At 39.4% G+C, this 25,511-nt stretch overlaps 1 protein-coding gene across 1 annotated transcript in view; it reads left to right on the forward strand.

The window, feature by feature from the left end:
• Positions 1–18,643, forward strand: part of LOC309493668 (polymeric immunoglobulin receptor-like) — a 282,931-nt gene extending 264,288 nt beyond the window's left edge. The window contains exon 12 of the mRNA XM_082162859.1: positions 17,909–18,643. Within this exon, the coding sequence (XP_082018985.1) occupies positions 17,909–18,130 (222 nt within the window). The 3' untranslated portion in view covers positions 18,131–18,643. The remainder of the gene's footprint in view (positions 1–17,908) is intronic.
• Positions 18,644–25,511: the final 6,868 nt, after the last annotated feature.

Consider the following 25,511-nt stretch of genomic DNA (forward strand, 5'->3'; position numbering starts at 1 on the left):
AATGTTTACAAGAACGTTTTGAAGAGCAAACATAACTTCTCGGTTACATATGTAACCCTCGTTCCCTGAGGGAGAGAACAGAGACGTAGTCGACGTGTTGACTGATTGGGATCACGCTTTGGGAGCCTATCATCTTCAAGTATTGTTAAAATGAGCCAATGTACATTGGCGTGCGTGAATTGCATCTCACGCTCCGCCCCGCAGCGCGGGTATAAATACGGAAGTGGATGTACGCACCAGTTGTTTTTCGCGGAGGAGCCGAGCGGACCCCGGTCAGCGGTGGTCCAGCAATAGTGACGATGGGTCTACGACTCTGTTCCCTCCTTCAGGGAATGAAGGTTACATACGTAACCGAGATGTTCCCTTTCAGTCGTTCGTCGACTGATTGGGATCCCTATTAAAATGCCATTAGTGCTGCCACCTTCCAGTGCCCAGACAAAAGGCTCCTGACCCTCCCACATATTGAGGCGGAGATAGGACAGGGCTTAGGCCAGAAAAAGTCACTGCTGTTCCACAAGATCACTGGGAAAGTGTTAACCTTTCGTTGGAAGGCATACGCTGCGGAAGCCACATCCACAGTAGGGAGGTAACATGTGGAGAATAACAGTTAATCGGTTGCATCTCCCCCTGTTATCGGCTGGAGCCACCTCAGTGACATTCCGTATGTCGAACTACATATGTCCATACCCTTTCTCACTTCTATGTAGCACCGAGTGGACATGTCCTGGTGAGGAACATGTAGACCAAATCCACCTCCAAACCGGAAAAGAGACCTTCAGTCCATAGACGAGTTTACTCTTCTCCATTTGACCTGAAGACCCAACTGGCTCGAAGGGAGGGACTTGTACTATTGTTTTGAGACTTTGACCACTCAACGCAAGGGCACAGGATGGTTGATTGCTGCAGACCAATCTTGGGGACGGAGCACTGGGAATGAGTTTCTGTGTTTGTAACCTGAATGGAAGCTTAAAAAAGGGCCCGAATCAAGAGACACAGAACCAAGATGATTGTAGCTCACCTTTACTTGAGTACAATGAAGTGCTGGCAACTTTCAGAAGCCGACTTTCATATCGGCTGGAGGAACGGCTCAATCGCATCCTCCGCCAGTAGGAATACAATGATCGTGCGCACGACAGACGCACATTCAGAAACACTGAAGTGTAACGAATAGCGCTAAGCATGGCCGGCACCTGACGAACTAAATCGTCAAGCCGAGTCTGCTGGCACAGAGGAACCGGCTGGATCGGTCGGGAGAACCATCTAGTGCTTCAACGGACCGACGCAGGGGGACCAGGGGTACCACAGACATACTCAGAGTGAGGCAGCGAGGTAGAGAACAGGGACCCAGCTCGGAAGGCCCGAAGGCGGCCCTAAGCGGGGTCTGAGTGTGTAGTGCAACACTTATCTGTCTCTACATGACAGCAGAGAGTACATGAGAAGGCATGACCGGGTCCTCGAACTGCACTAACTGACTGGTGACACAAGAGGTAGCTGAGGGGTGCAAGCATTTACTGGGTCGCACACCGCCAGACTGGCCCTCTTGGGACTCAGGAACATAGGAACTGCTATTTCTTTGAAGTGTGGGTACCGCCAGCTTCGTGTTTTGGGAGCTAGCGGCGGAACAGACACACACACAAACAAAGACTCCACCGGGCCCTCCACCAGGGGGAGGGAGTGAATCAGTGACCAACTCCAAGAGCATCCTACTGCGGCCGGCTCTATGCTGAGGCCTGGCTGGAGGCTGCTGCAGAGTCCCAGCGGTAGCGGCGGCAGGGGGACACCCTCTGCGACGAGCAGGCGGAGGAACTGCCACCAGTGGCAGGGTGGTGGCAGCAGCGAGCCGCCGGGGCAGTATGTGCCGGATGGCCTCCGTCTGCGCTTGGGTGGCAGAGAACTGTTGGGCGAAGCCCTCTACCGTGTCGCAGATCAGCCCAACCTGGGAAATTGGGGAGACCAGGAACCAAACCTTGTCCGCATCCGCCATATCAACCAGGCTGAGCCAACGATAGCGCTCCTGGACCACTAATGTAGACATCGCCAGACCGATCGGGTGGAACGGCATCCTTTTTTTATTTTATTTTTTAAGATGCAAATGCACCCGTGTTGCTCTTTCAGGAAATGGGACCCATCACCAGTGCTGGAGCACACAGGGGAATGACCGCGGCAACACTGAACAATGAACTGAAACAGTGAAGCACTCACTTTTCCGCCCTCTAACCCCATACACAAAAGAAATATATTGAAATATATTTTAAAGTGTCAAAAATATATGTGGCATATATTCCAAATACATGTCCAAATACAATATATTTGCATTGTTGTTCACTTATATTTATCATTTTGAAATATATTCTGAAATATAACAAAAATATATGATGTTAAGTGTGAAATATATTTACATTTATAACATGTAATGTAAAATATAGGACAAAATATATGGTCATAAAATGTTTAGCTTGCTAAAAAAGGGTCTATAATAAATACTGTACTTAGGGACCGTTCGGTATTTATGGAAGGGGCCACCGGAGGAAAATAGGGGAGGGTCATGTCTTTTTATTCTTTGTTGAGGGGAGGGTCATTCAACTTTTTTTAGTCTAGGGGGAGGGTCACCCAACTTTTATATGAAAACAGCAACATTTCAAAGTGGCTTGTTTGGTGATATTTTTTTCCATTTAGCTCCATGTTGATCTCGCGTTATCAGCCCCCCTTCGATATCAGATGGGTCTGACCCAACAAAAATCCAGTTTGGCGCTGTTTGACAGTGCGCGCGCACTTCAGTTCGCGCTTAGAAAAAATGCATCATGTCAGAACAGAATGCCAATGAAATGTTTACCCGGCAAAGCTTTAAAGCACGAGCAAATAATGAACTTTTGTGATTGCGAATAAGTGCACAGTGTCCTGTGAGTGTAACTCTACCACTGCATTAACATTGCACAGTTTTACAGTATTGCAACTGAGGCGCCAGAACTGCAGCTGATAGAATGTGCGCTGATAGCGCGATACTACCATATTTTAGTTCCATTCTTATTTTGTTTCCACGATGTGTAAGATGTAGGGCTACCACATCTTTAAATTACTATTAGTATTATTTAAGTTAACATTATAAAATACGTAGACCTACACCACAAAAACTAGTTGAGGATAAATTCGTTAAAATTAGGCGATTCCAGTGTTATAGACGTAACATTTGCAGTCAAAGTCAAGACATTAGAAAAATATCAGTCTACACATTAAATTTTATATTTAATATGAGGGAAATACACATGTGACATGACGTGACACAAAAAAATCTTTAACTTTTAGGTGGCAAAATATGTTTTAGTAATTCTTCTATAAATTACACTGTGCAAACCAAAAGATATATACCCACCGGATGAATAAAGATCGGCCTCCACAGAACATAAAATATTATTTTTATTTTATTTTTCGTGTTCGCATTTATGTGAAAAAAACAAAACTATGTTACGGGCGTGACAGTTCTACATTACGGACATGACTGCTCTGAAAGCGACTTTAAAAATTTCACAGAGACCTCAAACAGAAAGCACAAAGCCTTTCTTTAAAGTGAATTTCGTTTTTTTTATTATTTGATTTAATAAATAAGAAGTAAATATAGTAGAAAATAGATAATCACGGAGGCGCGGGCGAGTGAACTGGACTCTTGTCTCATAAATGAACCGAAACTCAGCGTAGGGTAGCCTATGCTACTTGCCTCACAGACCTGAGAAATATATAGAAAGCTTGAAATGTCTACTTTTAAACAGAACAATTCAAAACGAAGGAAAACAGACTGCTTTCTGCTTATGAAATGTGCATTTCTCTGGCGCGTTCTGAGAAGATCGCGACGCATCGTCAACTTCATCTTTGCAGTCGACACAGAAAACACTTGTTTATTAATAAACAATTAAAATGTTTCCTTGCTATATTTGACATATTAATAATCATTACTTTTGCTGGTTCTTTGTGACAGCTTTTAGATGCTTTATTGGCAGCGCCACCCACATGTTCACCATCAGCACCGAAAACATGATTTTTTTCAAATCTAAAATCAAAAATCGTGATACGAACCGAATCGTAGGTTTGGTCTATCGTTACAGCCTTAGTAAGATGAGAAAGCAAGAGTTTATGGTTAAAAAAAAAAACAATGGCTATCTGAACATCTTTGCCAAGCGCAAACCAGTACAGAAGTAGGCTAATCAATATCGGGGAGGGTCATGCCTTTTTTCACAAACATTTTGGAGGGTCATAGAAAAATGTATTGCTGGCGAAGGTCATGTCTTTTTTGACAACAGATCTCAAAACTCCTCCGGTGGCCCCTTAAATAAAAAACGAACAGTCCCTTACATTTAAATGACTGCAATGTAAAATGACAGATAGTTGCTTTCCTAGGACTATTAGGCCATATTAGGTGGCACGTACCTAACACTAAGTGCAATTATTAGATTTATTGTTGTTTTATTGACATCTTCCCTGAAGTCATTTAAATATTGAAAATATGCCCAATATTAATGATGCAAGTATAACAGTGACACTCCAACAGTGAAGTGCACTTAAACAATAGATAGAACTCAGTGTCTAACACTGCATACACACACTATTAAAGCCACACTAAGTAGAAATTGTGTTTTTGTCAAACAGCGACCCCTAGAGTCGCTGTGGAATACTTGCACTGTCGTAAATATATTATAACATTTTTACATGATTGCAGCTAAATCACAAGTAAATAGTCTATAGTCTAGGCCTACTGTATAATTTAATTTGTGTTGTTTTTATTGGAATGTAAACATTACAAAATGCCAGATAACATCAATTAAGTTGACGTTGCATTATTTAATAACATTGGCCGTTATGATGTCATTAGACATGATTATTGCAATTTATCATAATAGTTTGCAAATTGTGCTCGTTTACACTATACAACCTCTACGTTAGGCTTATTAATGATAATTGTGTGAGATATTGAAAGCTGTTCTCATGATAATCGCAGGAATCAACGTCAACAGCGTCGTCTGAAATCCCCTCAGGACTACGTGATAAATACACCTCACAACACCTGAGTTCAGCTGGCAAACTAATTTGTGAGGCATAGCTATCTGATTTATCAAAACGATTCCATTTACACCTGGTCACATAAATGTATTTTTGCGAAACGGATTTAAATTCGATCTTCAGTTCTCGCGCTATATGCAGATTTAATGGAGTTCACGTCACCGAAAGCAACAGATATGAGCTGCATTTTATAGATCATCAGCTAAAATTTCAAAATCAAAGACCGCAATAAGAGAGAGCAGTAACAGCCCTCGTAAGATCATTTCGTTTCTTTACTTTTAATGATGAAGATTGTGTGTTAAGCGTCTGCGACTTACTTTCACTTTGATTTGCGATAATCAAACAATATAAAACCAGATGCAGTTGCTCATCTGCGGTGATGCGTGTTCCAGCGCGTCGTCATATCTGGATATAACATATAGCCTATAACGCTCTCACACGTTTTTTTTTTTTTTTGTGTGGTTTTTTTTGCATTTTTGGGAGGAGTACAATTTACATATGTGGTTTCAACAACCATATGCATTTACACTTGTCCAGTTTCGTCTGGAATGCGTCTCAGATCTCCTCCTGAAGTGGTTTGAGGGATCGGATTCAAATCCGTCTCAAATGCGTTTTGGAGGGCATTTAAACCTGGACTTTTCACGATCGATCTGAGAAAATGCATGAAGTGGCCAGGTGTAAACAACCCCCATGACAAAAACATACGCACGAAAGCCGAAAACAAACGCTGGTTGGCCTCTCACGTCCAAATTTTGAGGAAGTGGTGGGGGAAGTGACGTATGCCGTAAAGCAGGCATGGCCCGCAGGCATGGCCCGCCCAATCAGAAATAAAAAATAAAATAAAATACTACTCTGTATTGTTAAACATGGATACTAATTTATGTGGTGTATTTCATCTATAACATGTTATGTTAAAAACAGTAAAATTATAAGTAAGCCTGATAACTATTTAAAATGTAAGTGTGTTGGTGACATGTTTTCATTGGTCAATGCAACATCGTAGCACGCTCTATTGTAATCTGGCTCGAACCATCTATGATGCGAACAACCAACGGTTATAACATTCGCTAGAAGTGTACGGTATCTTGATTTTTTAGTATGGCAAAACAAGTTACTCTCACTCATTTTAAAAAAAAAAAACCTCGTATTGAGATTAATAATTATTTGGAGGACCAATCTGTGGATAATGATAACGATGTATCTTAGCTCTTAAGAGCGCTCTCTATGTGCAAGGTTACGAACGCTCGCAGCAATTCCACGAGCGTTTCCCAAAAATGCACTTAACATGAACGCGCGAGAACGCGCTCTACGTGCTACTTAAGAGTCGCTGTCCATTCGCGAAGTGCTGAAATATAACCTTATATGGAATCGTATTCTGAACGTTTAACCTAATAATTGTCATCTGTTGTGGATTAGCAATCAAGACAAGTCTATATAAAGCACCTACAGGCGGTGGCACTGACAAAATGGCTGAAAAACAAAACAAAACAAAAAACAAGAAAATATACCTTTCAAAAATATGAAATTAATGTCCTTTTAGAGGAGATAGAGCGAAACAAAGATGTCATTTTTAACAGATTTAAAGGATTTATTTTATTTATTTTTTGTTCATTTAATTTTGATAAAAATTATTAGATTCAATTATTTCAATTTTTTTTTTTTTCTGACCTTTTTAATTATTTAATTTATACATTAATTTAACCAACAACAAAAAAAGAGTGATAAAGTGTACAATAAAGTACAATCAAAAGCTTAAATTATAATCACATTGCATTTGAATAAAGTTAAAGGTGTAATCTGCCGGTTGTCCTACAGGTGTCCTCATAAATCTGTCTTCTTACGATGCACTTGGGGATGTACGATTACTCCAGGGCTGAGTTTCCCGATAACGTTGTCTCTTAGCACGCTACGAAGACTCTTAAGGTATAACTTAACTGAAGGTATACCATTGCTAGGCGTGTTCCCCGAACTATACCTTAGGAAGCTGCTTAAGATATACCTTCATACGTGCGACGTTACCGGGTGCTGTCCGTGGCGATGGTGCTGAATCTGCTGATATCGATGGCTCGAGAATCAATTATTCTCTCTTGCAGGGGCTGTTTATCTGAGAAAGCGGTGTTCTTTATAAAAAAGCACTTTAGAAATAGTTGAAATTGCATTTATTAGGACTCATAGGATATTATAAAAAGTAATCCAAACTATAATAGCCTATAATAGCATTGCCTACATATTTTAAAATTGTATCATATATTGCTGCCATAATAACCATTTAAATTTGTATGTGCTTTCTTCTCTTTCCCATGTTTGTTCGCTGAGGTGGAGCTGCGATGAAATATTGTTCTTGTAAATACTTTCAAGCATTTCAGTAATAAAAGTGTACGTCACGTACGGTGCTCGGCAGTGATCAAAAAGGATTTAAACAGTGAATTTTGAATTTTTACGCGGGTTGGGTGAGAAAAAACACTGATATTATGGATTTGGACGGCACTAAAATCACCGACTTACCCCTGTAAATGTTTAAAATACCGGACGAGCCCATGAGAAACAATATTAGCGTCCGAATAGAACTTAACTGACAGTAGCCTATTTCACTGCGCTCTTTTATTAAATTAATAATATAATATATAATAATAATATAATTAAAATTCTAACAACAATCAGTGTGATTGACAATTTTATTCTTTGCATGAAAACACTTGAATTAGCCTAAATGAACTGTCTGTGTGTATTAAAACTTCTGAATTATTTTCATATAGACCTGCAACAGTGATGAGGTAAAGCTAAGAGTGGTCCAGACCAACCTTACGAAAGTGTGACTTACAGAAGATATAGCCTACTTGGCGCACGAACGTGTCGGGAATTGTGCCATAACGTTAAGAGAGAGGTTAAGGAATAGGTTAAGAACTACTTAGCGATAAGAACGTTTTGGGGAACCGGGCCCAGAATATTAAGATCAGTCGTGTATACGATCGTTTTTACGATCAACTTCTTAGGCTTACGATGCTTTTGGGAAACGCAGCCCAGTTGTATATACGGACTTCACCCTGTGCTGCAATATACATTTAGTTTTATATTTATTTACAGAAATCAGAAAATTGCTGATGTTATCGGATTTTCAGGTGAAAGTTGTCCTAGACGCGGCGCGGCGCTGAGCTGCGCGTCCGGTGTGCGACCCCCTTTAAGAGTCTTCGTAGCGTGCTAAGAGACAACCGTTATCGGGAAACCCAGCCTTGATTTCGGAACACCCATAGATTCAGGCCCACCTCGACTTAATCCAGGCCCACCCATCTGTTACGTTCTGCATCCGCCACTGCCGTAAAGCAGTCGAATTTTGTAGTTCTTTTTGTGCTCTGGTTACTACCCGAACCCCGAAGTTACATAGTGCCAGTAAAAGCGATACAGACCCCGTCAGGCTATGGCAGACGTGTCATTCAACCTATTGTAAGTCGATGTACCATCACAAGGATCTTGGAAATATATTATGAAGGTTGAAAAGTTACATAGTGTCGCTTTAAATAACTGTAATCAATTCTGTAAAAATAGGGGAAAAAACTCTGCATTCTGTGTGTTCTTTCCTACATAAAATTGTCATTTTAGACCAATAAAGTTAGTAAAGGGCCGTGGCCTACTGATAGGGCTTCGGGCTTCAGGCTTGTAACTGAAGGGTTACCGGTTCGATCCCCGACCAGTAGGAAAAATGTGGCCGGGGGAAGTGGTAGAGCACTATCCACAGATGAAGTGGTCTATCTAAAAAAATAAATGAAAATGTGTTGTTTGTGAAAATGTTAACTTTTTAAATTTCAAATGAAACAATTTGCAAAAGTGAAAACATATATGAACATATATGTAAACATATATGAAAATATATTTACATATATTGAACTAAAATATATTTATTGGGCCAATATCAGATATTTGCATATATTCCAAAAATATATTTAGAAAATATATTTCAAATATATTTCTTTTGTGTATGGGACCAGCCGTCAACAAACACAAAAATGTGATGCTGTTAAAACAGCAGTTGAGAGCTCAAAGCTCGCGATCACCGCTGCACTCGCTCCTAGAAGAACATGATCGCTCGTTGACACGATCGCTCGTTGTAAACAACAGCACTCTTCAGAGAAATCAACGCTGATCGGTTCCGAAGAGAAAGACAAGTGGTGTGTGTGCATCCGTTTCTGTGTTTATACCCGCGCTGCGGGGCGGAGCGCGAGATGCAATGTACATTGGCTCATTTAAACAATACTCGAAGATGACAGGCTCCCCAAACGTAATCCCAATCAGTTGACACGTCGACTTTTTGTTAGTAAAAATCAAAAGTGTGTATTTCAGAAACATGATCTTTAGCCCAGTTTTTTTTCTTTACTTAGATAAAGAGATTTGTTTGTAGGCTAAATGTCTTTGTGTTTGCAGGGTTGTTTAAAACTGTGGTCAGTTAAAGATCAACAGCATGTGATGTTCTTCAGCTTGTGGTTCTTTTGCTCTATTTATCTTCTGTGGGTCAAACCCAGAAACCCTTCAGCCTCCTGTATGTATGATAAGAACAGGATGTTTATCTCAGTATCGATGGGCACAGACTTTCCACTCCATAAAACATAATGTGCATTTGTTTAATATATGAAAAATAAAAATATTTATAATATATCACAGCTCTCCCTTCAAAATGATTTAATCAGGTCATCTGTAATATTTGCTAGAGGGAAGTGAAATCTCAAAACTATTTTTGCTAATAAGTTCAACCAAATGCAGTCACAAATTGAGCGCAGTGTTAGTTCAGGAAGGCAGCGTGTTGTGTGTGTATGGGCAGTAGCAAGTCTCTGTACTTGCTCTACAGCAGAAGCAGTTTAGCAGATCTATTCCGCTAAGGCCAAACATATTAACACTGTCATATCCAATACCATGCCAATCACTCCGAGAGTTATCATGACAGAAGTACAGTTCTTTTTGAGAATTAACAGAGGTTTAGATGTTGATGTTTTATTGAAAATGTTTGGTCACCATTAGAGATTTGCGAGATTGACTGGTGTGCAGTCAAAAGTTTGCATTTTCAGACACCCAAAACGCTGCTGTCGTGTAAATGAACGGCCAAAAAGCACAACAATTTTCAAATTTTTAGTTGAAAATGGTGTTGTGTAAACAGCCGCTAAGACTACGGCTGGAAGTCAGTTGTAGTTCTTGTTGCTTCTTTTTCCTTCAGTGATTCTGCTTGTTATTATCAGGTGTTCATCACTAATGCTCAATCATCACTCAATTAATCAATGAGCGATGTTAATTTAACACCGGGGAATTTACTGTGCTCCTAAAAACTGTTAAAGTTTCTAACAGTATTTTCCTATTTTCCATATGATCCATGTAAAGCTGCTTTGAAACAATCTGAACTGCATAACTTGCTTCATAAATAAAGCTGACTTCACTAGACTGCTGATAAAGATGTCAAAAAACAAAGTATACAATGCATTTTTTCCCCCAGAGTCTCAGGAAGATGAAGCTGTTTCATAAAGACATGAAATCAATCAAGATGTTTCTGTAGAGAGTGAATCAGCCTTTGTAACTCAGCATATCCTGATGTATGAATTATGTCAGTTGTGTATGGTATATTTTGCACTAAATCTTGCATTTTTAGCATTTTCATTATGCTTTGTTGTTTTAACCTTTTATTTTAATTCATTTTATTCTTGAAAGTGTCTTGTAAATTTACTGAGGCCACCTATAGACACATTACATGTAGATTATACTGTCGCCCTCTAGAGGAAGATTTGAATAATGCAGATTAATTATGTTCAGTGTCATTTGTCCTTCTATAGAGAAGATGAAGCCTGTATGAGCTCTCAGTATCAGACACTGTAACCTCCACTAGGTGGCGCTCTTTCAGTGTGATTAATGTAATATTCAGTCAGTGCTGATGGTGGGAGGAGCCAGTAAAGCTGATCATTACTGATAAAGAGCTGAAGAAAGAGGAAGGAACTAAAGCAGACAGATGTAGAGACAGAGAGATTCACACAGAGAACATTCAGCATAAAGAAGACTGAACTCAACTCACAATGAAGATCCTCCTCATCTTCTTCACTTTCTCCCTGATCTCAGGTCAGAGCTTTTCTCTTTCATCACTGCAGTAATGATGCTGTTTTCTGTTCATGAGGTTTCTGATCACAGTATCAATCTGATTGACAGGTGCAGAGAGATGCGTCAGTGTCACTGGATATTCTGGAGGAAGTCTTCTTGTTGATTCACAGAAGACTTGGTTCAGTAACTCTACTAAATATATACATACATTATCTGAGTGGAAAACTATATTGTATGATAAGAAACATGCATGGATTAAGGAAGGACGATTCACACTGTTTCAAAACAACGTGCAAAATCTCATGATCTACATCAGAGAACTGAACCAACACGATGCCGGAAGATACCAGATTAGAGTTGAAGGCCAGTGGTCCATCAATATGACTTTGAATGTGGAAGAAGGTCGGCCATTTTAAGATAGAAGTTTTTGTGTAGTAAAACTACTGATAATTTCAAAGCTTTTATATTCATAAAATATATTTATTTCTTATTTCATTTTTTATAACAGATTCCTGTTGTAACGTGTCAAAGAGAGTGATGGTGAATGTTGGAGAAACTGCAACCTTCAGCTGTGAATATTCACAGAATCATATTAATGATCCTAAGATCATATTCAAAGAAGGAAAAGACTCTATTGAGACGATGATTAACAGCACATGGAAGAAGAACAGGAGATTCAGTTTCTCTAATGACAGACATTATAAACTCATGACTGTGAGAATTACTGCTGTGACTCCAGATGATGGAGGAGTTTATTTATGTGGAGTTTGGATCAACAGACACTCGTTCAGTTACTCCATTATTAATACTGTTCATCTACGTATTAGTAAGTGCAACAAACTCTCAATCAAATCTGGCAAAAAATTACAATTTGTCTTTGTGGTTTAATGATATTTGTGACTGACAGCTAAAGTGGGCGTGTCTAGAGCGACTGGCCACTCAGAAGGTCGTATGATGATCAAGTGTGAACATCCTCAACACAAAACCAAGTCAAAATACATCTGTAAAGAATCAGATGGATGTTCAGAGAGGAAGAATCATTGTAAATATATTTCTTCTGCTTTAAATGTATTTTTTCCTGCTTTACAGATGCAAAGTTTGTGACTAAATCTGCTCATCTTGGTGAAGAAGTCAACATCACCTGTCAGATCCCAGAGGAACATGACGTTAAGTTCTGCAAAGAGATTGATGATCACATCTGCCAGACATTGAGCACATCTGCAGTGACAGAAATGAGTCCTTCATCTGAGAGAAATGAAGAGAGAGTTTTTACAGTGAGCATCAGTAATGTGAGCGTGAGAGATGCTGGAGTTTACTGGTGTGGAGCAGAGACCAGAGACACACATTTGACTTTCATCTCCCTGACCACCAAAATTCAGCTCAACCTCTTCAGTGAGTGAATTCAGATGATTTCATTGTAGTAAATACAGTATATTCAGAATCATGTGTGTTAAATGTCTGTGTTTGTTTGCAGTGGCTCCAGTAGTGAGACGTGAAGGAGAATCTGCTGAGATCTTCTGCCCTTATGATTCAATCTATAAATCAAAGTCAAAGTCTCTCTGTAAGGGGAAGTGCTCCACTAGAGATAGAAATACTGTGAGAGAAGAGAAAGAGACCAATACTGACAGATTGACTCTGAATGATGACGTCACTGCAAGTGTCTTCACTGGGACCATCACTGGACTGACAGCAGAGGATGCTGGGAAATACTGGTGTGCAGTGACATTAGAGAGAGACGTGAATTATCTTTACACTCATCTGATCGTCATCATGAACGAGGGTGAGGAAGGTTTATACATCTGAATATGTGAAACTATGGCTGTGAATTGATGTTCTTATATTTCTAATATTTCCAGAGCTGGACTTGACTAAGTATGAAGGAGACGACGTGTCAATCCAGTGCAAACATCATGATGAACATCAGAAATGCTTCTGCAAAGCACATGAACCCTCCATGTGTGTGAAGGATGGAGTTTCATTGGAGACGATCAGAGATGATCGATTCTCTTTCAGTGATGAAGCTTCTACTGGAGTCTTTACTGTAAACATCACTGATCTGAGAGAAGAGGATTCTGGGATATACTGGTGTGGATCTCACATCACCACTAAAGTCACTATCACTGTCAAAAAGGGTAAGAACGTTTATTTTAATTGCATTGTCTGAGGGTCAGATTTAAATATTCAGTTATCAGCACTTGAACAATCACTCAGGGGCGGATCTACCAGAGTGACATTGAGAAGGTCATTCTATAGTGACTTAGATCATGGACCGTTGAGCAAAGGTGGGCTTTTGGAGCAATGATGTGTCTGGACCTTGGAACAGAGAACAAGAACATGGAAGACCAGGTGGCCATGACAGGACAAGCAGAGATGGAGACCACCAAAGTGGAGCCACTGGGTAGTAGATGACCACCACCTCAGTAGAGCAGGAGACCACCATGGTGGATTTGGTGGATTGGGAGGCCATGGCGCAGCAGAAACATGGATGTCCTCCTTGGCTGTGACAGGACAGACAGGGAGTTTGGAGGCGGCCTCTTTAGCCTTGGCAGGGAGCACAGATTGTTCACAGTTGGCCTCCTTGGTCTTAACAGGTTAGGCAGAGGGTTCAGGAGCAGACGCTGCAACCTCGAGAGGATCTGTAGTAGACGTCGCCACCTCTGGGAGAGTGTGTAGTGGATACAAGTGGTGGTGACTACAAGAAGCACCGTAGACAGAGGAATGATCTCAGGAACCACCAGACTTAGACTTGGGACAACCGGTCTTAGTATCACCCCAGCTAACAGACTTTTGTTATAAGAACGTTCTCCAAATATTCAGTGTTGGTTCTGGGAACATAAAAAAAAATCCAAAGGGACGTTAACCCCCTGAGGTCGGCTGTATCGCCGGCGATACCAGCTCGCTTTTTTTTTATTAGTGTAAAAGAAACTCATAAATACTCTGTTGACTTTGATTTTCCATAGGAGTTTCATACATCAATCGATTCTGTTAAATGTGTATTATTTTTGTGTATACTCACAATAAAAACAAAGTGTTGTGCTTTTTGCCAAATAAAGAAAAATAAACACGAAGCGAGTTCTGCCTTCTCTCTGCCAGTGAAGTCCATTCTGAAACGCGTCCGAAAATTAACAATAACTCAGCGAATACTCAGTCAAACAGACATACAGACAGACAGGCATGAAGCTTGAATTCTCTTCTTTTAAATGAAGTCATTTATATAAAAAAACAATTATTCTCATCTTGTGAAATCTGTATTAAAAGAGAGCGATTCCAGTCGAGCTCATCTCATCTCATCTCATTACGTTATAATCGGCCCCGCCCACGGAGAGCGCGCGCTATTCAAACGCAAATGGCTGAGGCAATCCTGTGAACGCCCCCATCAGCTCGAGAAAACACACACGTTTATTTAGATCATTGTTTACACCGTCTTGCAGCGCTGTGAGGAATAATACTAATCGAAAATGTCCCTCAGAAGTGCGGGTATATCGAGGAGCGAGCTGAGGAATACAAGTAAGTTTTTTCCTTCTCACGTGAATTTCTTCACGTGGGTTTCTGTTTATGAATGAATAAACGGCACAGATGCGCGCTGTTTACCACAGCTGGCAAAGACAGTTTCAATTTAAATCGCGTGTGTGAATGAATGATGATGTTTTAGCAAACTGCATTGCTATACTGAGATAAGTAAACATCGACTGAATGTTGAAATAAAATGTAGGCTATTTGTATAAGCAACGTATTAAACTGCAAATTAACAATATGCCCTAATATTTCATGAAAACAACTTTACAGTCAGACGAAATATGAAAGACAACATTTTGTTTAGTAGATTTGGGTACAGTTTTTACTGTAGAATATACTGCCACATCAAATAAGCTTTTGTTTAGCCATTTCTATATATAAAATACGATTTTTGTCAAAAATAAAGTCATCAACTAAGATGTTAGCTGTTCCAATGTTGGTTATATTCAAACTAATGAATACATAGATAAAATGTAGGGCCTATAATCATTTTTTTTTTACAAAGAAAGAGTACACTTGAAATATTGTTGAAATTGTAATTATTGTTGTAATTGTAACCATTTTAATAAAATAGCAAAACATATTTACAAGATAGATGTAAGCAAAATCTTAAATGGTCAATATAAGTCTTCTTCTAAATATATCTTTTGTCCTTTCATTGTGGCTCAGTCAGTGTCACACCTGAGTGAATGGCTCATCATTATGCAGAGTGGGTGTATTCTAAGGTGTAAACCACTCCTCGTTCACGCCCCCTCGCATATTGGCTTTCCAAGCAAAACCTGTTTTACATCAATTTAAATCAATGTATGGTTTTATGTGAACGATAAAGCAAGACTATTTTCACATAATTTTGAAGAAAAAACTATAGGCGACGACATCCATAAGTCAAAAGTCTTATTGCCACATATTTAGTATGTGTTTTGTGGTCTTATTTCAAAAATTTTAATTTTTAGTTTTTTCGATAACCACGCATAAACATTATTCTCTCAAAAATGAAAACATGTACATACATGTGGCTCACATATTATTGTAGTCCTGTTTGTGCTATATAGAGTGAATTTACACCTTTGCCATTAATATGTTTATAAGCAACTGAAAAAAGCACAAATGTCAGGGCATGTCAGAACACCCCCAGGGCCCAAAAAAACGCTCAGACTCCAGAGGGTTAAAGGGACGTGTTTTAAAAGGTTTAATGTCCTCAAACGTTCTTTCAACTTAATTTTGATTTAAAATTCAGCATTAAAGGAAAGTTGATTTCTAACATTCCAAGAACATAAAAATGTCCAGTTTCCTTAATGTTACTAGAATGTTATTTAAAGGTTAGTGTGATGTTCCTGAAACATTCTTTCAAACATCTTTCGAAAGAGTAATAAGAACACAAACTACAACTTTATTCAGACACAGCCTTAGATGAACTGAAGATACAAGACATTAACTCTCTCAAGATCTGATGAAACAACTCCACAAACAGCATTACCAGCTTCACTTATTACTAACCAGACTGACTTTATTTCTGTCATACATCTACAGAAGATCTTATTGAGAATTAACAGAGGTTTAGATGTTGATGTCTTACTGAAAATGTTTTGTTTGAGGTCACCATCATGGAGATCAGTGTTTGCTTTAGTTGGACTCTTGACCATTGACTTTCATTAAGTTGGTGCTTTATCAGCAGTTGCAGGTGTTTATAAAATCAAGCACCTAGGTATGCAGACGCTTCTACTAACATTTGTGAAAGAACGGGTCACTTTCAGGAGCTCAGTGAATTCAAGCGTGGTACCGTGATAGGTTTTCACCTGTGCAATAAGTCCATTTGTGATATTTCCTCACTACTAAATATTCCACAGTCAACTGTTAGTGGTATCATAACAAAGTTAGCAAAGCAACTGGGAACAACAGCAACTCAGCCACAAAGTGGATGGCCACGTAAAATCACAGAGTGGGATCAGCGCATGCAGTGACAGTGCGCAGAAGTCATCAACTTTCAGCAGAGTCAATAGCTACAGACTTCCAAAGTTCGTGTGGCCTTCAGATTAGCTCACAAACAGTGCGTAGAGAGCTTCATGGAATGGGTTTTGAGTCTGAGTTTGCCGGTTGCCAGGAGAACGGTACTTGCCTGAGTGCATTGTGCCAAGTGTAAAGTTTGGTGGAGGGGGATTTATGGTGTGGGGTTGTTTTTTCAGGGGTTGGGCTTGGCCACTGAGTTCCAGTGAAAGGAGAACTTAATGTTTGAGCAAAACCAAGACATTTTTAACAATTTCATGCTCCCAACTTTGTGGGAACAGTTTGGGGATGTTCTTGTTCCAACATGACTGTGCACCAGTGCACAAATCAAGGTCCATAAAGACATGGATGAGCGAGTTTGATGTGGAGGAACTTGACTGGCCTGACTGGGAGTCCTGACCTCAACCCAACCTTTGGGATGAATTAGAGCGGAGACTGCGAGCCGGGCCTTCTCGTTCAACATCAGTGTATGACCTCACAAATGCACTTCTAGAAGAATGGTCAAACATTCCCATAAACACACTCCTAAACCTTGTGGAGCCTTCCCAGAAGAGTTGAAGCTGTTATAGCTGCAAAGGGTGGGCCAACTCCATATTAAACCCTACGGATCAGGAATGGGATGTCATTAAAATTCATGTGCATGTAAAGGCAGACATCCCAAAACTTTTAGCAATATAGTGTGTTTCATTTATATCAAATGTTTGTACTTAAAATTGTTGAATATGTATTATCCATAAGTGTTAAAACAGACATTTATGTTGGATAGAAAAGGGCTGAAATTAAATGTCATATATTTGAATATTTGTGTATTATTGTAATCCTGTACATCTCTGTGTGTGTTTGTGTTTTATTTTCAGGTTTCTCCATGATCATCATTATTTGTGTGTGTGTGAGTCTCCTGCTGATTGGTGGATTCACTCTGACTGTGTGTAAATTAAGATGCAAGAGACGAGGTTTGATCATTTATTATCTGTTGAAATAAATTAATAATTAAAGTTATTTGAGTTTCTCTGTTCTGCTTCAATCTGCAACAGTAAAATCTCAAAGAGTTTCTGTCTCAGATGCTGCTGTTCGTCTCCAGTGTGACGTTGATCTAGTTTTTCTGTCTTACTGATTGATTTGTTTTGTTTTTTTGCAATTAGGAAGAACCTCGACATCAGACAAGAAAAAGACAAATGCAATGGTGAGTTACATGTGTGTGTGTGTGTGTTTGTATAAATGTTGTGCCTATAATATGTTTTCTCTTTTTAAAATACATTTTATGAATGTTCAGTCATCATGTGCAGACAGCAGACGTGATTCTCTCTCAGATCCTGGATCAGCTCAGATTAACAGTCATGATGAACTACCCACAATCCCCTCTGCTGGGCTCCTGTACGCGTCTGTCAGTTTCCAGAAGCATGAAGAGTCTCTCAGTGAAGCTTCAGTCACTGTCAGTAAGAACGAGATTGACTCTGATTACGCCACGGTCAGTCGCCGCATGAGACTCAACTAACTCACTTATAACAGATCACAGATCATCACTCGTTACACCAGTATTTGCTTATGCTTAAAGTTTGCTGATAAAATCCCTTGTTGTATTGATGTTGATCAAGGTTGTTCAGTACAGTGAGTTGAATAATGAGAGATTTAAAATTTCTATAGCTGATCATGTTGTTTCTTTTACGTGTTTAAGGGTATTTAGTTCAGTTGGAGCTTTTGTTTTGCAACCTGGCATTTATACAATATGAGAGCCTGCACAGCGACAGGAGACACAAATGAACCCCTGCAGTCACATTTTGAGCTTGTTTTCTGTGCATGGATGTCTGTGTTTCTAAGTTAGCTTTCTACTGTAGTTTGCTAAGTACTTCTGTCCCCTGGCTATTTGTGTCTATGGTAACTGATTTGATTAGAGTCCTCAGTTCAGGTGTGTTTAGTTAGTTTCTCCCTTTGTTTGTTCTGTGTATTTAAGCCCTGTGATTCTTTCAATTGATTATTAGTTCCACTTTGTGTTTAGTTGGTTGTTCTGTTCCTGTTCTTGAGTGTTATGTGAATATTTGAGTTTGTTTCTGAATAAAAGACTGCTGCACTTAGATCCGGTTTCATCTCTGTGGCAACCAACGCTGAAACCTCCCTACCTTAAGCCCAAAGTATACTTTAGCCGCCCGCGTTCTGCGCACTGTCCGTGTGACGTAATTCTCTGCATTACCCCTCATTTACACTGCACACGTGTGCGGTGCATTACGTCTGCGACAAGGTTTTATTCCGTCCTCCACGCGGTGCCAACTCACACCAGGAGCATTTCAGAAGCGGAGCGACTGGATGCGCGAGACCACGTGATTTGCCTGTCCGACGTGGTTTTTCTTGATTTTGGGGTTTCTACCATACAGTCTATGGTTTCTACCAAGGATATTGGTGTGTGATACGTTTGGGAGTTTGCACAGGGTGTTTATTTTGAATTTGACAATGTTTCTTTTACTTTTATTTTGTATTTCCGGTGCGACTTGGACGCGCGTCCATCAAAAATAGACTAGGCGCCTATATTTAGCGAAGCGGTGCGGAGAGCCGCTTCTGGGAAGCTTCTGAAACGCGCCGCATCGCGGCCGGTGTAAACACAAGCGTTGACTAGAATGGGCGCGATCAGCTCCGGTAGCCGGGTCGCAGCCGTAATGCGCCACAGCCGTGTTCAGTGTAAATGAGGGGTTAGGAGGGTCCGTGCACACTGTCGCAAACATCCCAATTTTTGTGTCCGCACAGACGGTATGCGTACAATGTGCATACGTGTAATGAACTCATAGCTGGAGGCGATTATAATCCCTGTTGCAGAGGTTCTTTATTGTCAAAGTCAAACAATCCAAGACAACAGACAAAAGAAGTAATCACGTCTATCTTTTTAATAAAAGGCTCCCTCTGGTGGAGGGATGAACTGTTTATGGGCTGAGGTTTTACAATGTGCGCTTGAAAACAAAGTCCACTAGACAGTGCGCACGTGCCGAACGTGTCTTTCCGCATTCACGGCCATAGGAGTATACTTTGAAAACTTTGCGTGTTCAAGAATGCTATATTTTAAAGCGATATGTAGGAGATTAGGAGGAGTAACGGTTCAGCACTGACGAGCAGAAGAGGTAACAGTGCCATGCACCAACATACAGTACTCTCTTCAAACTACACATCCTCAGCATCATGATGATCAAAAGGGAAGGGGCTGTTCGATATGTCCCGCCCTGTCTTCCTGTTTGAGTGGAAATTACGTAAACACATTAGATAACGCTGTGTTTCAAGGCACTTCAGTGGGCCTTTAAATATTCACATATAAACTAACTACCAAAAATCAGGCCCTTTAAAATCAGAGCAGTTTCTTTTTTTAAAGTCTGAACAGAACCTTTTTATGTACAATTTGTCGCTATTGTCATTATTCAAAGACTTGGAAATTACATTTTTAATCTGAGGTCAATCTGAGATGTTTTTCTAACAATGTTTGTCACAAATGCTGGAGGTGTTTTTTTCAGTTTGCGTGATAAACGTTCAAAGCCACAGAAAATAACAGAAGGTTGAGGGTCTCAGTTCAGTTTAATTTAACACACTTACTCAGGAAACCCACAGAGAGACACATGAGACTGAACAAAGAGACAGATCGTTCAATAATTCACTTACAACATTTACTGAGTTATGATCTCAAATGAATTACCAAGTCAAGTCAAGTCATTAAGTAAATTTTAATTAAGGTAACAGGCTGTATTGACATTGCACTCTTTAGCAGTAGCACTTGTGCAATTCTACATACCCCTTTTCCTTAGTTCAGTGGTTCAGTGGTTTTTAGAGTGCCGTACCCCCTCACACATTTTCCATTAAGGGACAATATTTGCCCCCTTTAATCGATTTTTCCAGTAAATTTTTTACCTTTATAAGTACCTTTATAAAATAAATAATGCTTTAAACAATGTTCAATCAATATGCAATGATGGTAAAAACCATAGACTGTAAAAAAAGATGGACGACGCCCCTTCGCTCTCTTCCATTGATGAGAACTGAAGCCGCCAGAGTCCCGATATGGCGCTGACATATTGGAACTTGAGTCTGCGCAGAAGCGATCTCGGGACCAGACCTGCGCAGTAGTGAGCAGGAAGTAAAGCCGCGAAATCAACGCTCCGCCCTCACTCTCGCAGAATGCACTCAGGGAGAGTGGATTCTGCACACTTTTTTAAAAATTGATTGCAGTACGACAAGAGGCTTGTTAAAATAAAGTAAATACAATCTCCTCAGCCCTCCGAAGATCCCGAAAAAATGTCCGTTGGTGCTTCAGTGACTACTTCGCTCAGAGAACCTGTCAATCACAGCTGTCAATCATGACGTTACACCACCGCATCACGTAACTAACTAAAAAACAACTTATTTTTGAAACAGACACTTGAACTTACATCAGCGTGATAAAAACGACAGCAAATGAAAGAAACCACCTTTGGAAAAAATATATTTGAAGTGTAATTTAATTGTTTAGTTGCTCTCACGACCCGTTGAATAACACGGGGAGGCGGGACTTATGACCTATACTAGGACCAGTCACCGGGGGGCGATCGAGACGTTTTGGCTTCACTTTTCAGGGCTTGTGCGGCACGCTTGGTAAAAACGAAGTGATATTTTAAAATATTAATTTAAATCGCCAGTAGGTGGCGGTAAGTCACTGTCTTTATGAGTGAGTTATCGAGTCATTCATTCATTCAGTAACAAAGCAAGTTGCTATATTTATGAATGGGTCATTGAATCTCACGATTCGTTCAAAGCCACAGATTCGTTCACGAATCACCGCTGTGTGCTGCAGTTCTGCTCTGGCTTTCGTTGCAAAATAGAGCAATAAGCCTACTGACAATACTGTTTTACCCAGATAGCAACATTGTTTCGGCCCGGATCCGGCCCACATCTGGCACTTGTGGAATGCGGATCTGGCCCACATGCAGCGTGGAATGACGGCCCTTGGGTGGCCCACTCCTGTTTGCCAGATCTGGGCCACAAGCAGGCCATAGCAATGCCACATGTCAGCCAAGAGCAAAGAAATAAACCAGAACTGGACCTTATCTGAGCCATAAAATCTGTGTATATTAACCCTCTGGGGACCAAGCTGTTTTTGGGGCCCTTGAGATGTTCTGACATGCTCTGACATTTGTGCTTTTTTCAGTTATGTATAAACATGTTAATGGCAAAGGTGTAAATTCACTCTATATAGCACAAACAGGCCTACCATAATATGCGAGCAACATGTATGTAGATGTTTGTATTTTTAAGAGAATAATGTTTATGCGTGGTTATTTAAAAAAATAAAAATGAAAGTTGCTGAAATAAGACCACAAAACTCATACAAAATATGTGCCCACAAGACTTTTGACTAATGGATGTTGTCCCTTTCAGTTCTAGCTTCAAAATTATGTGAAAATAGTCTTGCTTTATCGTTCACAAAAAAAAATACATTGATTTAAATGGTGTAAAACAGGTTTTGCTTGGAAAGACAATATGCGAGGGGGAGGAGTAGTTTACACCTTAGTCCCACCCACTCTGCATAATGACTCTGCATAATTAGCCATTCATTCAGGTGTGACACTGACTGAGCCACAATGCAAGGACAAAATATATATTTTGAAGAAGACTTATATTGACCATTTAAGATTTTGCTTACATCTATCTTGTAAATATGTTTTGCTATTTTATTAAAAAGGTTACAATTACAACAATAATTACAATTTCAGCAATATTTCTGCAAAAAAGTACTCTTTCTTTGTAAAAAAAAAAAAAAAAAAGATTATAGGCCTACATTTTATCATATGTATTCATTAGTTTGAATATAGCCAACACTGGAACATCTTAGTCTATGACTTTATTTTTGACAAAATAGTATTTTATATATATGAGCAGAAAAGCTTATTTGATGTGACAGTATATTCTACAGTAAAAACTGTACCCAAATCTAGTCAACAAAATGTTGTCTTTCATACTTCGCCTGACTGTAACGCAGTAACTGTAACTGTAAAAGCAGTTTATTCTTTCACACACAGACGCGCGATTCATATTTAGGCTAAACACTCTTTACAAATATGTACCCTTCATTCATCTCACAGAAACGCGATTCATTTTAGGCTAAACAGTCTTTACAAATATGTACCCTTCATTCATCTCACAGAAACGCGATTCATATTTAGGCTAAACAGTCTTTACAAATATGTACCCTTCATTCATCTCACAGAAACGCGATTCATATTATAGAAACGCGATTCATCTTTTTGTTTACATAAGCCTACAACGTTATTCCATAACGTTATTCCACATTAACACTTGAGAAAGGATAACTTAGCCTACCTCACTCCTCAGCGGGATCTGCTCCTCATATCAGCACGGAAAATTTTCTCCATAAGGTAGGCTATATTATGCCTCTTTGTTTACAGCTGATGTGGGGGCGTTTCACAGACTGAAATGGTTCTCAGAATTTGCGTTTGAATAGCACGCGCTCTCCGGGGCGTGGTCAAATTACTTTTGAATGGCTCGTAATGAGCTCGACTGGAGTCGCTCTCTTTTTATACAGATTACAGAAGCTGATAATATTTGTTTTTTATATAAATTACTTCATTTAAAAGCTGCGATCTCAAGCTTTATGCCCGTGGGTCTGTTTGCCTGTTTGACTGAATTTTCGCAGAGTTATAGATCATTTTCGAACGCGTTTCAAACGGGAGTTCACTGACAGAGAGAAGGCAGAAATCGCATCATGTTAAAGTTTCTTTATTTGTCAAAAAGCAAAACACTTTATTTTTATTGTGAATATACAGAAAAAAAAATAGAAACTGAACAGGATCGATTGATGTATTACACGAAAATGAAAGATCAAAATTAACAGAGCATTTAGTGTTTATTTTCATTGCTAAAAAAAAAAAACGAGCAAAACGCGCGGGCGCGTTTTTGGTCCCCAGAGGGTTAAATATAGAGTCATCTCATCCTTAATAAGTCTGTTAACAAGCAGAATCACTGAAGGAAAGAAGAGAACAGAAAAAGAGACGAGCAGAAACACAAGAACTACAACTGACTTCAGCCACAGCCTAAGATGAAATCAACTGAAGAAAAAAGAAGACATTAAATCTGTGAAGATCTCAGCAGAGGAGGATTAAACAACTCCACAAACAGCATTACCAGCTTCACTTATTACTAACTTTATTTCTGTCAGACGTCTACAAAAGTTTTATTGAGAATTAATGGGTTTAACTCTAATGTGTTTCATTTAAAGTCACCATAAGAGTGATTAGTGTTTCCATTAGTTGGGCTCTTAACTCTTAATATATCTTATATCTCTTTTGGCTGCTGTGACACTGTGTTTGTTGAACACATTTGCAGTAGCAAAGAAAGCTAAAGTGAAATGAGATCAGGTGATGATGGTTACCTGTTGATGGTTTTATAATCATCATGAAATAACCTTTTTCACTGATGTCTTTGGAATGTAACAATTGTGTTGATCCATTAATAATGTCACATCACAAACCCTGTGTTTCTGCAGCATGAGATCCAACAATATAATATCAATAAGTTAGAAGACTTTATCAAACATGAGCACGAAAAAATCAGTTTAATATGACGCACACAGACATCAACAATCAGTGTATGAATCTCAACAATGGTGACAATCAAAAGTACTTTGCTGCAATGCATGCTGGGTACCAGCATAGTAAAAAACTCCCAGCATGCGTTGCAACATGAATAAATTATGCAGCTGAATTGTCCTATAATTTTGTTTGATTCTAAATATTTGCTTTTATTTTTTGCTGTTGTTTTTGTTGTGAATTAGTAGCTTTTCAGTGATGTGAATTATTCTTTTTATCTAAATATTTGTGATTGTCACCATTGTTGAGATTCATACGTTGATTGTTGATATCTGTGTGTGTCAGCATAAGTTAAATTTTTTATCTCATGTTTGTTAAAAGCTTTAAACTGACAGTTATAATATTGCTAGACCTCATGCTGCAGAAACACAGGATTTGTGATGTGAAAATATAAATGGATCAACACAATTGTTAGATTCCAAAGACATCAGTGAAAGGTTATTTCATGATGATTATAAAATCATCAACAGGTAACCATCATCTCCTGATCTCATTTCACTTTAGCTTTCTTTGCTGCTGTAAATGTGTTTGACAAACACACTGTCACAGCGGCCAAAAAAGACAAGAGTTAAGATATACTAAGAGTTAAGAGCCCAACTAATGGAAACACTAATCACTCTTATGGTGACTTTAAATGAAACACAGAGTTAAACCTCTGTTCATTCTCAATAAAACTTCTGTAGACGTCTGACAGAAATAAAGTCAGTCTGGTTAGTAATAAGTGAAGCTGGTAATGCTGTTTGTGGAGTTGTTTAATCCTCCTCTGCTGAGATCTTCACAGATTTAATGTCTTCTTTTTTCTTCAGTTGATTTCATCTTAGACTGTGTGTCTGAAGTCAGTTGTAGTTCTTGTGTTTCTGCTCGTCTCTTTTTCTGTTCTCTTCTTTCCTTCAGTGATTCTGCTTGTTAACAGGCTTATTAAGGCTGAGATGACTCTATATGTAATATACACAGACTTTGTGGCTCAGATAAGGTCCAGTTCTGGTTGATTTCTTTGCTCTTGGCTGACATGTGGCATTGCTATGGCCTGCTTGTGGCCCAGATCTGGCAAACAGGAGTGGGCCACCCAAGGGCCGTCATTCCACGCTGCATGTGGGCCAGATCCGCATTCCACAAGTGCCAGATGTGGGCCGGATCCGGGCCGAAACAATGTTGCTATCTGGGTAAATGTAGATGTACATCATCACTTAATGTTACCCTTCTGTTTGTTGAACTGTTGTATAAAATCAATGTCACATTTGAAATCGTGTGGATATTCAGGAAACA

The sequence above is a fragment of the Leuciscus leuciscus genome (genome assembly GCF_965113295.1).
Source record: "Leuciscus leuciscus genome assembly, chromosome: 3".
Lineage (NCBI taxonomy): Eukaryota > Metazoa > Chordata > Actinopteri > Cypriniformes > Leuciscidae > Leuciscus > Leuciscus leuciscus.